At 56.1% G+C, this 15,726-nt stretch overlaps 1 protein-coding gene across 1 annotated transcript; it reads right to left on the reverse strand.

The window, feature by feature from the left end:
- Nucleotides 1-311: 311 nt before the first annotated feature.
- On the reverse strand, nucleotides 312-12,249 carry AGTRAP (angiotensin II receptor associated protein). The gene is made up of 5 exons (XM_054579643.1): nucleotides 12,169-12,249; nucleotides 5,050-5,084; nucleotides 3,707-3,812; nucleotides 2,651-2,846; nucleotides 312-995 (listed from the first exon to the last, which is right to left on the reverse strand). Exons 1-5 carry the CDS (start codon nucleotides 12,193-12,195, stop codon nucleotides 880-882), a joined length of 480 nt encoding a protein of 159 aa, XP_054435618.1. The 5' UTR covers nucleotides 12,196-12,249; the 3' UTR covers nucleotides 312-879.
- Between the last annotated feature and the right edge of the window lie 3,477 nt (nucleotides 12,250-15,726).

The raw sequence follows: 15,726 nt of genomic DNA on the forward strand, positions 1-15,726 counted from the left end.
GGTCAGGGAGGCTACGTTGCGCAAGAGCGCACAGCCAGCCAGTGGCAGAGCGAGAGCCAACTATGACCTGAGTTACTGATTCAGAGAAACAGACATCCCTGTGCTACGCTGATAGTGTTCTCCTCTGCAGGGGCCTCAGCAGGGCGGCCCCCGCTCAACAGGAGCCCCCGCCTCCTCGGCCACGACGGGACAGGCAGCTCAGCCCAGGCGCCCTGGGCACTCACAGGAGAAAGCTTCCTGGGAGTGGCAGGCCCCGCCAGGGCATCAAACATGGCTCAGCGCACACCCTGCTGGAGAAAACCCCACACTTTAATGCCACCACCCTGAGAAAGGCAGCTGGGGGTGGCGGGGGGTGTCAGGTATGGCAGACACCTCCTGCCTCCAGCCTCGGGGTTCCCAGGACCAAGTGACCAAGCAGTGAGAATCACAAGGGCCTCGGTCCCCTGTGACAGATGGCTCCTGGGGCCGAGCACAACCCAAAGCTCACAGGCCTTCTGCAGGAGGGCTGGACAGAGTGAGGCGAGGCCCGGGCGGGGCGCCTCTGGCCCTTAGAGCTGGGACCCTGCCAGCCTCAGGCGTGGCTTGGCCCGGAGCCTGCACGGAGCAGCTAAGGGTGGAAGTGAGGAGAGTGACCATGGTTCCCGGCCTGGCACCAGGGGGCTGCTTGGGAGGGGAGGCCCCGGGGGCAGGTTTGTGCACGGGGGCATTCAGGCAACACCTGGAGGGGGAATGGGAGGACACATTCCACATTAGGGCCTAGGAAGGGAGACCAGGTGCAGCCCTAGAACGGCGCCCAGGGCACGAGGAAGGCCACGCTGACTGGACCTCCCCTGCAGTTTGTCATTCTGGCCCCTGAGCTGGGGCCAGGCGCAGCTGGCTTCAGTACCCCTGCGGGGCGTGACCCTTGCCCTCCAGGCCTGCGTAAAGGTCTGCCGGGGCCTCAGGCGAGTCAATCGTCTGGTAGGCACTGTGCTCTTGGGAAGGTCCGAGGAAACCTAGGGCGGGGAGATGGAGAGAACAGAACAACGAAGGGCGAGGGCTCAGCACGTTCCACTGAGTCCAAACCAAGGCCCGCTCCACCCCCGCCAGGCAGGCCGGCAGGCCAGCGACAGTGGCCATGGCCCCAGGCACCAAGCCTTTTGCTGTGTTGTCCATTCAGTCCTCCCATAACCCTACAGAGCAGGTGGCTTCAAGGCCCCCACTTTACAGATGAGGAAACTGGGGGTCAAAGAGATGCACTGACCTGGCTGACATTACACAGCTCAAAGCTGAGGACTAAGACTCACACGCAGGCGATGTGAGCCCAGAGCCTGGGGGCCCCTGGGCCCCGGTGCCCCCATCCCCGGCAGCGTGCTCAGGAAGCCGGGCTGGGGCGCGTCCAGCCCTGGCCTGGGCAGCACAGACACCGGTCCTCTGCCCAGCGATTTTCAACCTTCTTCACTTCATGGCACATGTAAACTAATTAATAAAATTCTGCAGCACAACAAAAAATATGTATTTTTTGCAGATCTGACAAAAAAAAAATAGGTATACTTTTGATTCCTTCACACTAGATTGCTATTGATGTGTTGGCTGCTGTCATTATTTTATCTGATAATCTAAGGGAAAAGAGGTCAGTGCCCCTGACTAAATAGTCAGGCATCGCATGTTTTACAAATTTTTGCAGCGCACGGCCTGAAAATCACCGCTCTGTCTGGGAGGACAAAGCCTGGCCATTGCAGAGCCAGAGAGCTGGGGCTCGGGGCACAAGGCCTCCGTGCTCACCCTCTGCACTCTAATCCCTGCTCCGCTCATCTGTCCTGCAATCCTGAACAAGCCCCAGGGGCTCTGGGCCTCAGTTTCCCCATCTGTCCAATGGGAAGGATGCTCCTGGCTCCCTCTCACCTCAGGGCAGGCCCAGGCACTGCTGAGGTTGGTGCCCCCAGGCCGCTCCTGCCCTTGGCCCCGCGGCTCCCCTAGGCGGGTCACCACGGGTCACTCTAACCCTCTTCTCAGGAGTAAAGGCAACAGACCACACCCACCCTTCCCCACTTCTTTCTGAGACAGAGGGAAAGGAAATGAGCACATGTGTCAGAGACAGCAGGACAGTGGCTCGGCCACACGGGAAGGGGGACGACTCAGGGAGGGCGTGCAGTGGGGCAGAGAGGGGCTGGGCTAAGGCGAGAGCGGTGGTCGGCAGGGTGAGCACCTGCGTGCAGTGCTGTCTGCGGCTGAGGCCCCAGGCCCCTGGCGGCACCCTCTTTCCCATGGCCACCCAGACCCCAGGAGGCAGGACAGGGAGGCTCTAGGGATGGGGTCGGTGGGAGCCGAGAGGAGAGGTCAAGCCTCAGGCTGCAGGCGGCCCAGAGTGCCCGCAGGACTGGCGCACACCCCCAGCTGCATCCATGCAAGAGCTCAGGGTGGAGTCCTGGCCACTGCCCAGTCTGATGCTGGCGACAGGTCACAGCAGGCTGGGACAGCAGGGAGACCCCGGAGCCCCTGCAGCAGTGACCAGGGGCCGGCCCACCTTCTAGTCTGGCACTCAGTGCCCACACCAAGCCCCGCCCTGCACCCTGAGCCCTTGTTTCCTGGGGGCAGGGGCTGTGGGTGAGGCAAGGTGACGAAGGAGATGAGAGGGGGCGCGGGGAGCTGGCCAGAGGGGCGGCCTCACCAGCGTGGAGTGGGAGCACGCCCCCGCGCTCCCGGTACATGTGGGACACCAGCCAGCAGGAGAACGGCTTGAGGAGCAGGCTGAGGATGGCCATGCCGGCGCCGAAGCGCCCTGTGTCCTGGAGGTCCGACTGCGGGTAGAAGATGCTGATGTGGATGATGTCCAGGAAGATGGTGGCCACGAGGCCACACAGAAACTGCAAGACAGGACAGCACAGGGCCCAGGCATGACCATGAGTCATCCGCGTTTACGAGCACAAGGACACCCTGTCACACCCCCATCGGGCCCCCCGCCCCCTGCCACGTATCGGCCCAGAAGCTGCGTCTGAGCCCTGCCGTGTCCTTAGGGTTTGCTGGAAAACAGCTCCAGCGAGCAGGCAGGACCCTGTGGGCGAGATGCCTGACGGGGCTGCAGCACCGGAGCAGGGACCCGGGGGTCTCTGAGGTGCAGACCCAGCCTGCCAGCTCCACGAGCCCCCGCCCATCTCCTGTCTCCACCCTTGAGACCATGACGAGGCACATTTGGTTCCAGAACCTCTGAGATGGAAGGTACCTCAGAATATACCCACTGTCTCCTCCACCAAGGAAACCTCTCCTCTGAGGGCGCCAGCCACTGCCCTTCAGAGCTCTGTGGGCGTTGGGAAGCCCCGGAGGCTCGAGCCTGGCTGGGCTGTGTCCACTCTGACCTCAGAGTAGTGGAACTCTGTCTTTGTGCGCCCACCAGCCGAATCCCTCCCTCCTCAGAGAGGGTCCTGGGTCGGCGGCGGGGTATTGAGTTCTTGTTTCGCCACCCTTGGGGCATGGCCAGTCTGCAGCACCAGTGGGACCCACCCTCAGCCTTTCTGGGGAGAGACAGTGAGCAGACCCTGGGCTCTCTGAGCCAGGCGTGCAGAAAAGCGGCCAGGCCAGTGAACACCCACACACAGCCTGGGCGGGCTTATCTGCAAGGCTTTAGAAAATGGAAAACGGGGGCTCAAGGAACAGACAGCAGACTGGGACAGGCGAGAGGAAGGCGGACCAGGGACCACGGATCCTCCGCGCCGCTTCCGCAGCTCACCATGCTTATGGCGTCGATGGAATCCCGCTGAGCGACGGCCCACACGCCCAAGGCCAGGATGGTGAAGTTGGCCCAGGCATAGGGGCCCGAGAACAGGAGGCAGCCCCTGCGGGAAGGTGCCTCTGAGTCAGGTTAGCAGGTGACTGCCCCACCGGTGCCCTCCCCCTCCCGCGGGTCCCTCCCTCCAGCTCCAGGGTCTGAGAAGAGGCTGCTGTCTGCCAGGCCACTTGTTCCCCAGCTGTGAGCCAAGAATGTCAGCAAAGCCCATTGGCTCTGCCTCCAAATAGGATCCCTTCAAGCCCAAACCACCATCCTCTCCTGCTGGGATTTACCAGCCTAGCCTCCCCACTGGTCTCACTTCCACTCCTGCCCCCTTCTGGCCATCCTCTGAACAGCAACTAGTAATGTTAATCCGGTGCTATCACTCCTCTGCTTAAAGACCTCCAAGAGTTGCCTGTCCCACTTGAGATAAAATACAGACTCTGTCTCATAGCCTAAGGGGCCCTGTGGGAGCTGCTGGTAACACAGCCCCCCTTTACTTCCCTCTACAGGGAACGCCTGGCCCCTTGTCATTTTAGTCTCAGCTCAAATGTTAATTCCAAGACTCCTTCTCTGACTGCCTAATTTCTAATGCCACCTTGTCACTTTCTAACATAACACTCACCGTTTTATTTTTTAGGGTATTGCTACTAACTGATATGTTTATTTGTCCACACAGTGAAAATAATAGCTAACAACAGAGCCCTTACTAGTATCTGGTACATTTCTAAATGCTTCGAATTAACTCATTTATGTGCATTTGTGTTAACAACTCTAAGAACAAGGCACTATTATCCTCATGTTATGAGGAAATCGAGGCAGAGAGGCCAAGTAACCTGCCCAAGGCCCCACAGCTGTTAAGTGGCGGATCTGGGATTTGAACCCAGGTCACCAGGCTCAAGAGGCCGTGCTCTTATTCACCATTTTCACGGGGCTTCGACTGCACAGCAGGCAGCGAGGCGCTTTGTAAACTGAAACGACATTCACTGAAGTGTACCACTCAGAAAACTCGTGTGTGGAATGCAACCAGGCTCAGCGGTGCTTGGGGGTTTTCCGAAAGCAGGTGCTGGGGCTCAGCAGCTAGGGGGTGCGGCTGAGAAGTCTGACCGTGCCACCCTGGACGCGGGCTCAAAGCTCCCGGGAGGCAGTGATGCCAAAGGCCTCTGGGAGGGACTGCCGGCCCCTCTGACATTCTGGGGATGTGGGCCGCTTGCTGGTGATCAGCTTGACAAAGGTGCTGTTTAGTCTTGGAGTCGGCTGGGGGACAGGTGGACAGGGAAGCAGACACCTGTGGAGTCACTTACCAGGTCGTCAACAGCCAGTGAACAAGGATGATCATCTGTGGCACAAAACGGGGGTGGGGGTAGACAGCTGTGAATGCGACCGCTACGGGGCGGGGAAGGCTCTGTAGCCAGAAAACACAGGTCGCCCCTCCCGGCGGTGGCACGGGAACCAGGGTGAAGGGGCAGGACACACAGGCCAGGCCAGGGGACACTCCCACCACTGACACCCGCAGCCTTTCCTGCTTCCACAGGCAGGAGGCTCCTGTGGGGAATGGGGAATTTGCTCTGGACGGGAGGAGGCCGTGATGGGAAATGGCTGGGCGGGGAGATCAAAGAGGCTGGTATCCTGGCACACGGGCGCTAGGGTGCCGTGCAGGGCAGGAATCGGGGTGCGGCTGGCGGAGGGGCCTTGAGGGCCGCGGTCCGCAGCGGGGATTTCATCCTAAGTGCGCCAAGGGCAGCCTCGGGGGCCTCTTCTGCCAGGAAGCAACTCGGTGTGATTTATGTTAAGGGAAAAAACCCTCTGGCTTTTTTTCTGGCTTTCTCTAATATTCCACCCTTTTTATTGCCCCATATGTCCTTGAAGTAACAGTTCCCGTGACTGAAACTGGTCTCTATTACTGGTCATCGAAGGGACCCCAGGTAGGAAGGAAGTGGGGGAGGGGCAGACGCTGTGGGAACGCAGGGCAGCTGCCAGCGGAGTGGACCCTGGAGGGGAGCTCTGGGGCAAGCGGGGGGGTCTGCCAGGTCTTGGGGAGGGACAGCGAGGTGTCCCAGAGTGGGCGTACGGAAGGACAGGCAGGGAGGCAGGACCCAGAGCCCCGAGGGGGAGGAGGAAGAGGAGGAGGAGGAGGAAGATGTGGCAGTGGCTGAGGGGCAGGGGTGGCACTGAGACGGTGGGAGGCCAGGAGCCCCGAGTCGGGAAGGTCATTGGGGTCCTTAAAGGGGTGACTCAGAGCTCGAGGAGGGGGCCAGCTAGGAGAGGGGCTGCCGCAGGGGCGGCAGGCAGGGCCCGGAGCGCCGGGGTGGATGCAGCGCGGATTTGCGGGGACTGGCCCAGGTTTCTGGTCTGTTGAAAGGGCAGAAGGAGAGGTTGCCACCTGCAATAAAGAACTCTGGCTGGGGAGAGAAAAGCATTCCTAGAAGAGTCACTATTTACTGCACACCTACTGTGCGCCAGGCCTGTGCCAAATGCCCCACATCACCTTCCCTGGGCCTCCCAGCAGCCTCTGGAGCAGGTGCTGTTATCCTTCCCATCTGACAGATGAGAAAAGCGGGGAAAAGCAAGGTGATCAAGGTTCCACCAATGGCAAGTGCAAAAGCCAGAATTAAACTGTAAGTCTGATGCCAGCCCTGGCTGGCGTGGCTCAGTGGACTGAGTGCCGGCCTGCAAACCAAAGGGTCGTGGGTTTGACTCCCAATCAGGGCGCATGCCTGGGTTACAGGCCAGGTCCCCAGCAGGAGGCGTGCGAGAGGCAACCACGCACTGATGTTTCTTTCCCTATCTTTCTCCCTCTCTCTAAAAATTAATACATAAAACCTTAAAAAATTAATAAAATGTAAGTCTGATTCCTAACCTTCACACTGGAGACTGGGGACTTCAGCTAAGAAGACCCACTAGGCTGGTGAGAAACGTGGACATTTTCCACACGTCTGGGGAGGCAGAATCTGGAGCAGACGGCTGGGATACCCCACCTTCACCCCAGTGACCAATGCAAGTGAACAAAAAGGGGTCTGACTCCACAGCCCCCAAACTCAGAAGACCAGGAAAATAATTCTGTAAGAACCAACAAGCCCGACGTTAGGGAGGTCCTGAGACTCTGAAAGAGCCAAGTCTGCACATCACAAGGAATCTCTGTGATCGTCTACCTTTGTACATTCTTAGTGCTTCCTATGCGTCAGGCGCCATGCTGAGTACTTCCTGGGTATGGAGTCATTTCATCCTTGCAGTCCTCTGAGGTACCATTCCAGGGCTGGGAAAACTGAGGCTCAGAGGCAAGTAACTTGTTCAAAGTCACAGAGCTGGCCAGCAGCAGAGCCAGGATTCAAACCCAACCATTAGCCTCTCTGTCCCAAGTGAATGTGCTCATCCCATTACACAGATGCGGAAACCGAGGCAGGGAAGGCTAGTCTTCCATGGGTTTCTTTTCCCAGAGGCTTAAGAGAAGTGACCACATGGTTCTCAGATTCTTAAACATTTACTGGTTTAACTTAACACCCTGATAGCTGCTTGGTGGCCACCGTGGGGACAAGTGAGCAGAGCGGATGTGGCTCTGCCCCGCCCTCCCCAGCAGGAGGCAGTCACTAGTCTGATAACCACCGGAGGAATGAGGGATCCAATGAGGCACCTGCCCTGAAGGAAAGCTACAGCAAAGGAAAAGAAACCTCGTTCTACAACAGGGCGGCCAAGATGAAAATGGTGAGCAGGGACAGAGAGGAGAGAGCATTTCAAGCTGAAGGGACATCACCTGCTCTGTGGCAGAAGGGAAATTGGAACATTCTGGACACTGAACAGAAGCCCAAGGGACTGGAGCAGAAGATAAGAGGAGAGCAAGGGGGAGGGACAGGAAGCTGGGGGTGGGCAGGGCTGGGCCTTAGTTGGGGGGAAGAATTCTGATCTTTATCGAAAGAGCCAACCACTGTCCCCTCTAACAGGAAGCACTGCCCACAACTGGGAGGGGATCCGCCACGCCACGTGGCCAAGCACAGTGTTCCTGGTATCTGGCTTTCGGACTAAGAGGCAGAGGAAGGAGGCATGGGGACAGCAGCTCACACCACCCCCTTCGCCCCGGGAAACCAGCACCTGCTCCTTCCCGCCGCTGGCTTCTGCTCCTCCCAGGGCTCTGGCTCCTCCATCTAGACTGCGCACGCAGCAGCTTTCCTGCAGAGCCTGGCCCTGCTTCAGTGAGGCGAAGGCTGAGACCCAGGCGGGCCGTGGATCCGCGGGGGAGCCCTTGGGGAGGTCGCTGGGTATTACCTGCGAGATACAGACTTTTCCGAGAGACAGCGAGAACCTGGCTAAAGTCGGGAACGATGCCATGCCTTTGGGGAGGAGCATACCCTGGAAATACTGGAGCTCCTCCGAAGGCACACAGTCCCCTCCGTGGGACGTCACTTTTGTTTCGTAAATATTTAAGAGACTTAGCACCATCTAGTCACTCCTCTTAAGCCCCTGGGAAAAGAAGCCCACTGAAGACCAAGCCTCCTCTTCCTCAGTTTCCCATCTCTGGAAGGGGAGGGCACGCCCACCCAGGCCGACACCCAGGCCAGCCCCAAAAAAAACCTGGCCAAAGCGGCCCTGCCCTTCCCCCCAGCCCAAGAGAACAGTAGCTCATCTCTGCACAGGAGAACGGTTTGCTGGCCTTGGGGGAGGTTTCCAGTCACCAAGGGGACACCTGGGATTCTCAGGTGCTGCCACAGAGAATGGGGGGGGGGAGGGCGGGCAGGACCTGACAATATGTCCAGGGAAAGAGGAAAGACAGGCATGAGCCCCCGGGTTCTTCACATCGCGCTCGGCCTGGGGGCTGCCCGCGCTTCACCACAAGGGGTCTGCGATGTGTCAGCAGACCGGAGAGGAGGGGTCAAAGAGCCAAGGCAGCCGGGGGCGCGGGGCGCTGCACCAGGAACAGGAGCCCCCAGTTCTGGTCCAGGGACCAGGTCCCTTTGTGTCTGAGCCCCAGGTGCCTTTCTTCTCTGTGAAACGGCAATGCCTGTCACCCAGGTGACCCATGTGTCACCCCTGTGTCTCAACCACAGACCGACAGGCACCCAGACAGTCCCTGTACGTGTCCAGTTCACAAGCACAAGCACTTGTGTGGGACAGGCACCCTGTAACAGCATCAACAAGAGCAACTCCTGCTACTGATGAGGATCGGCCCTCCAGGTGTCTACACTGCCTGCCCTGTGTCTACACTGCCCTGAACACGTAAGCCACGTCATCCTTACAACTACAAGGGAGAGAGTATTAATCCCGTTTTACTTATGAAGAAGCTGAGGCTGTGAGAGATCAAGCAAACTGGCCCAAACCGTAACACTCAAATAAATAATAGAGCCCAGATACAAATCTCAAAATCGGTCTATCCAGTCCGAGCTTTTATGCCAAGAAATATGTAATGTTGCACCACCTCCTCAACCACTGGATCCTCCTCTTATCACCCCAGATGATAGCGTTTATTTTTATCCTCTTTTTACAGCGAAGAAACGGATACTCAGAGAGTTAAGAAAGCTGCTCAAGGTCGCTCGGCTACTAAGTAGTAAAGCCTGGCCTTGCCTGCGGGCCTGTGCAGCACTGTCAGGATCTGGAAAAGCGAGCGAAGGGTGGACGGAAATCTGGGGAAGGGATGGCCACGGGGGCACGTGGACCTGGACTCGGGCCCTCTGTGCGCCCCTACAGGGCCCGTGGGGCACTGGGGTGTGGGTGCAGAACCTCAGATCCGCACAGAGAATCAACACGTGGAATACGTGTGGGTGCAGAACCTCAGAGCAGCACACAGAATCAACACGTGGAACACATTCCCCCCAGTCCTGTGCAAACACGACCTGTTCCGTGAGGCAGTGAGGTCCCCGAGGGTGGCTGGGGCTAAGGGCCACTAGTCAGGGCTGCCTCAGCGGGGAATAGCATCAACCAAACATGTGGGTCTGACCCTGGACCCAAGACACCGATGCTGTGTGACCTTGGGCAAAACGCTTGACCTCTCAGAACTGCTGCTTGCTCTTCTGTCCGTGAGGGCCCACGTGCCTGTTTCACAGGGTTGCTGTGTGGATCGAGCGGTACAGGGAGGTGAAGGGGTGTCTGAAACACTCATTGCGGCGCCTACCAGGTGGGCAGCCCTGGACCCCCAGCCGTCCTGGGCTCTTAACCCTAAGGCTGCACTACCCGTGCCCCTTCCCAAGGGCCTCTTCCAACAAGGCCTCATGAACCCAAGTCTAGTCCTTTCCATGCTTGTCACAATGTCATTTCTCCCACCCAGGACTTGCCTCATGACAGGGCTCTGAGGAACTGCCATTTGTGCAAAGGGCCTGGGGCAGCTGTTCCTTCTCATCTGGCACCACTGCCCACCCTGGCTGGGCACAAGCAAGCATTCGGCCAACGCCTGAGGAATGTATGAAATGAGCAGGGAGGGGGTGGGGGAACACCGGGTGCATCCCCCCAGCTCCCTCGGGGCCCTGATCTCAGAACGTCCTGCCTAACTGCCTGCGAGCAAGGACTCAACAGCTGCCCTCCCCAGGGTGGCCAGAAAACACAGAACATCCAGTTAATTTTAAATTTCAGATAATGACTATTTTGTTAGTATGTCCTAAATATTGCTTGGACTAGACTTATGCTTTAAAAAAAGGAAATTACTCATGGTTGGTATGAAATTCAAATTCAGCTGGAGGTCCTGTATGCTCCCTGGCAGCCCTAGTGCCTCAGGGTCTCCCCGCACTTGCTTGTTTCTGACTAGCAGCAGCGAAGACCCTTAGAGACAAGGAGTCTTATTTCCCAAGTCAAGGGAGGGACCAGTTACTGCATTTTGGGCCCCAAAAGCCAGCGCAGCTCACACTTGTGGTGGCACTTGGCTGGCAGGCCTGTAAAGTTGCTCAAAAGCAGCCCCCAGCAGACTAAGTCCTCTTGATGGACATAAACTGTCAAGGCAGAATTCGGCCCTCACTAACTGGAGGCCAGGAAGGCATGCAGCTTTGAAGTGTGACCGGGTAGGTTCAAATCCTGACTCTGCCACTTAATCCCTATGGGACCTTGGCAAGTTCTTGACCTGATCTGAGCTGAAGTTTGTTCATCCGTAAAAAGACGACAGTATCAGCTTTCTTGGAAGGGCACTGTGATTAAATCAATAACCTGGCATACCGCAGGTGCCCCTCTCAATCCCTGCACTTCTGACCCCCGCCTGGTTTTTCTCTTAGCATTACGTTAGGCAAGTCTCCAATCAGAAAAAAGGCAGCTGGCATTAACCCCACACTGCCTGAAGCAGAATGAGCGTGGATGCCAGCAAACCTGGGTTGCCCTCATGTCATTTCTGCCCAGCTAACCAGCATCCCACGCCCATCCCCTTGCTCCAGCCGTCGCTCCACGCAGCTGTTGACTGGAAGCTTCAGGGAGGTTTGCCCAAGGGAGTTTGCTTACAGAGTCAGCCTGTGTGCAGTCATTGCGCAGAACACGTCTCATGACTCAAATACGGAGGATGTGTTGTAAGTAGTCATTTATCATTTGGGTTCCTTTAGTGCCAGACACCACTGGCTGCTAAATGCTTAGTCACTTTTGAGTATTCCTGGATACAGGTCTCAAAGGAGTCTGCACCAGTACCCAGAATGGCAGGTTTGGTTCAAGGTTCACAGCCTCCTGACCAAAGCCACAGGCTCTGGCCCCTCTGCCCCAAACACAGCAAGCGCAGCGGGCTGGGGCGGGCGGGGAGGAAGAGAAGAACAGGACAGGGCACGCTGAGGAGCTGAGGAGGAGGCTCAGGAAATGAAGACACCCCAGGAAGCTCAGCAGCGTTTTCCAAAGTGCACAAAGTTGGGGGTTTCTGCTACTAAGCAACTTCAACTTAAGTTCGTGTTTCTTAGGAAATAAGCATGCTGGGTTTATATATTTTGGGAAAACTACCTGTCTGGGAAATCGAATTTTCTTTACCTGACTTAGCAAACAAAGGAAGGTACCAGGGGGTGCTGGGAGACCAGGTGAAAGATCTAGCCGCTCCTTCTGTCGGTGGAGGGCAGGTGCCCCGCCTCCAAGTCCCCGCGGGCCCCTCCCCCGCGCCTTCCTCTTACTCCAGGGGAATTCTGGGCGTGTAGGCCAAAGCGATCCTCCGGGGAAGAGCGCTCACAGCTGGACGGGGCTGGCTCCGAGAACGGGCGGCCCTTTCCCTCCCCTGCCGCCTCCAGTTCCGTCTCGGTCTTCCCTGCAGGCATTTTCCTGAACCCTGCTCCCTGCCACGGTTCGTCTGCCCACCTCCTTCTCACCTGGGGTCTGTACATTCTCTTCCTCCCTACCCCTCCTCTTTCTCAAACTCCCGGCCCTCTCACCGCTAACATCCCACTTTAAAAAAGCAAACGCCCCCACACTCGGGAGACCCGCCCCGCGCCCGCCCGCGCGTCTGCCCGCCTGCGCCTTGGCCACCCCCGCCCCGCCACGCCCGTCGCCACCTTCAGGTTCACGGCGGGCAGCTCCATCCCGACCTAGGAGGACGGCACCTGCGCGACAGCCGCGGAGGCTGCGGGACTGCAAACTCCGAAAGAAAACTTGCTAACCCCGCCCCGGCCGCTGCTCCCGCTCCAACCCCAGCTCAACTCCCGGCCACGTGGGTCTGGCCACGTGACCGTCGCCCAGTTGCTAGGAGACCGCGTCGGGCTGCACGCTGAAACTCCAGTCTCCCAGCTCCCAGCTCCTAGCTCCCGCGACTTCCTGCTTACGCAGTTTCCAGGTGCGGGTGGAGGCCTCGGGATTTCTGTCGCCAAGGGCTCAGTATCTTGCCTGGTTAATGTATCCCAGCAGGTGGACTGATGGGACCACCTGCTGCCGGGAGAACTTGGGGGAATGTCCAGGTGCAAAAATGGCAACAGCTGGTGTCTCGTTTCGTAGAGCATCCTGTCTCCTCCCTATTTCCCACTGTTAAAGAGGAGATATTTACAGGACCTACCTCATAGGATCCTTGTGAAGAAAAATGAACGAGTTAATGTTGTTAAAGAAAAATTATTTAGACACTTGTTAAAATGGTAAGGAAGACTTTATTCAAGACTCTTGCAAAGGGAATATTGCAAGAGGAGAGAGAAATCGAGCTGAATTATGAACACAGCAAGGACAAATGGGGTTTCATAGCCAAGCAGCAGAGTGAGCGGTCAGTGGATGGAACATTACAAAGAGGAGATGTCAAGGGTAGGTGGGGTTATGCTAAATTGACCTCATAGGGTTCCTGCTAAAAGGCAGGCCAAGGACTTAGACTTTGAAAGTAAGTGTGTGTATGGTGGGAAGGACTTGATCAGATACCAAGGGTGAGCTGATATCAAGGTCGGGATTCTTGCTAAAACTGGGCTATGCAGGCCCAGCCAGAACAGGATGAACACAGCGCCCAGGCTGAGACCTTGTCATGGGAGGGCTCAGAGGAGCCAGACTCCTGTTTGGTCAAGGATAGTTTTTGTCAAGGTCAAGTCCCCGGCACTTAGTAAATAGACAGTACGTATAATACATTGTTATTATCAATACACAAGGGGCCAGTGGTTGGTACCCACTTAAGATAGCAAAAGCTTCAGAAAGATCTGGCTGGAAGACCAGCAGAAAACCTATAGGACACGTCTGTCTCCAGACGGGAGAAGAGCAGGGAAGACAGGTTCTGTCAACATCCTGTTTGTCCCTTAACGGTGAATGGAAGAAACTGAGGAGAGGAAAGATTCTCTCACCTGGCATCTCAAAGACTGGCGACCACCCAAACAGGAACATCAGTTCCTGCTACTTCCATCCCCTCCTGACTCCATCCTTCACCAATGGCCAGAGAAACCCTTCATCTGCAGAACGTCAGCTTTCATTTCGGGCCACCCGGGATGAGGGTCCCCTGGGGTCCATCTGAGAACTTGTTTCCAGGAGGCAGGGGATCCCTGTGGGAACCTGGGACACTGCCTGGGCCAGTCCTGAGATCATAACAAGCCACAGGCTCTGTCCAGATACAAAGAGGAGATTTTTCCGGATGGACATGGGGACTTCTGCGGAGACCATGGGCCTCATTTAATGCCCCATGTGGAGTGGAGACACGGCCCTTCAGCCTGGGGCAGAGCAGCCCAGCACCTGCCATTGTAACTGAGAACTGGTGCACTGTAGAGACCAGCCGCAATCCACGAGCTTGAGTTTTCAGGATTTAGGCCACAGGGCGGCAGCTCTAGGCGGGAGCAATGAGAGGGTGAGTCCTGGCTTTGTCCACGCACTCTCTGAACTTGGGCAAATTGCTTTGCCTCTCTGTACTTCCATTTTCTCGTCTGTAAAATGAGGATAATAACAGTATCTTCCCAAAAGTGTTGTTAGGATTTGTAACACATGAAAAACGGTGAACAGTGTTTGGCAGGCTAAATCAGGATTAATTATTGTTAATTACCGTTATCGGCAGAGTACCGAGAAAACAGTAATTCCTCAATAAGTGGTGGGTATTATAACCTTGTGTTAGATTGTTATTGATCAGTTTCCTCCTCAGAAATATTGCCCATGTACCCCAAATCCTAGAGGTGTTTAATCCAAGCCTGTAGGTCTGTAAGAATATCGTGATCACCTCGTCAGGAGAAAATGCAAAACAAACAATGCCTGGAATTAGAGCTGGCATTTATTTAGTGCACATTTTGTGGCAGACAGTATGAAAAATGCTCAGAGTAACTGTTCACTACAACGCCAGGCTGTAGATACTGTTCTTACCCAGAGTTACACTAAGGTGATTGAGGTGAAGAGAAGTTAGGAGGCACCCCCAAAGGCACATCACTAACTGTATGAAACTGGGCTGGGGCCCGAGGAGGTCTGGCTCTAGCATCCTGGCGTTCAGCCGCTCGGCTCTGCTGTGCACACTGAAGGGAGATGCTGCCCAGGCTGAGATGGAAGGGGTGGAGGCCAGGAGGGGAAGACAGACGAGGCACCGGGCTGGGTCTGTGTAATACCCCTGCAGCTCCCAGTGAGCTGCGTTCATCCTGACCAGCCGGGGCCAGAGGTGTGGGGGAGGAAGCTGGGACCCACCCAGCTGGCTGGGATGGGGAGGGAGCCCAGGGGAGCAAAGGAAAGTGAAACTATTCTCAAAGGAGCCAGAGTTCCTGTTATGGCCCAGTCATGACTAAGGAAGGACAAATGGATCCTCCAAAAGCACATTGCACAAGGTTTTTTGGGGGGCAAGGGGATCATACTTTCAGTGACTACACTTTTGGAAGTCAAGCTTCAGTGTTTCATGTCCCTCATCAATCCTGTCTGTCTCAGCCACGTTTTAGCTTTGTACCTTCAACAAAGAAACTGACCTGCAGAACAGATTCATTCATTCACTCATCTACCCAGGCAATAGTTGTTGAACACCTATCTGGGTGAATATCTAATTGAGCAGTGGCTGGGTCATATAGTGGGGGTGTATGCAGCCTTTTAAGAAATTGCCAAATGGTTTTCCAAGTTGGTTGTACCATCCTCTTTTATTTTCTTCATAGCGTTTATCAATATCTGAATGTATCGCCCTATCAATTTACTTGTTTATTGTCTCCCTCCCGCCTCAACTAGACTGCAAGTCCTAGGAGGTTCTTGCAACCTCAACACTTGCCTGGCACATAGTAGGTGTTCAGGGCATGACCAGACATACACCAATGGAACACATTTCTGTGTGCCACGTCCTTCCATCACATGTACCTGGAAGACCTGCCACCCAACTCCCTGTTTGTCCTCAGGGTGCTACTGATAGTCCAGGCTCTGTCCCAGAAGTCACTTGGTCAGTGCCATGGGTTATGAAAATGGCTGATAAAGCAACCGCAGCCATTTCCTTCCTATGGTTGCTTGTGTCCTTTAAAGGTATTTTTTTTTTTTTACCCCTGCCTTGTTCCCTTCTAGCAGAGTGAAGTTGGGCAAGTTACTCAGCCTCAGCGTCACTTGGGGGATCCCGTGACAGAACTACGCAGCGTGCCTGGCACAGCTCCTGGCACTTGGTAAATGCTCCGTAAACAGCTGCCCTGCTGCTATGGAAAAAAAAATTGCAGCATCTT

Source organism: Pteronotus mesoamericanus, unplaced genomic scaffold, assembly GCF_021234165.1.
Source record: "Pteronotus mesoamericanus isolate MK-2021 breed Mesoamerican mustached bat unplaced genomic scaffold, CSHL_Meso_final contig_557, whole genome shotgun sequence".
Classification (NCBI taxonomy): domain Eukaryota; kingdom Metazoa; phylum Chordata; class Mammalia; order Chiroptera; family Mormoopidae; genus Pteronotus; species Pteronotus mesoamericanus.

Bases quoted from the DNA above. Each gene is read 5' to 3' on its own strand.
- AGTRAP (XM_054579643.1), bottom strand. From the start codon at position 12,195: ATGGAGCTGCCCGCCGTGAACCTGAAG. The intron at 5,085-12,168 runs GTGGCGACGGGC...TTTGTGCCACAG, and splicing joins TGCCCGCCGTGAACCTGAAG to ATGATCATCCTTGTTCACTG. The intron at 3,813-5,049 runs GTAAGTGACTCC...ACCTTCCCGCAG, and splicing joins CACTGGCTGTTGACGACCTG to GGGCTGCCTCCTGTTCTCGG.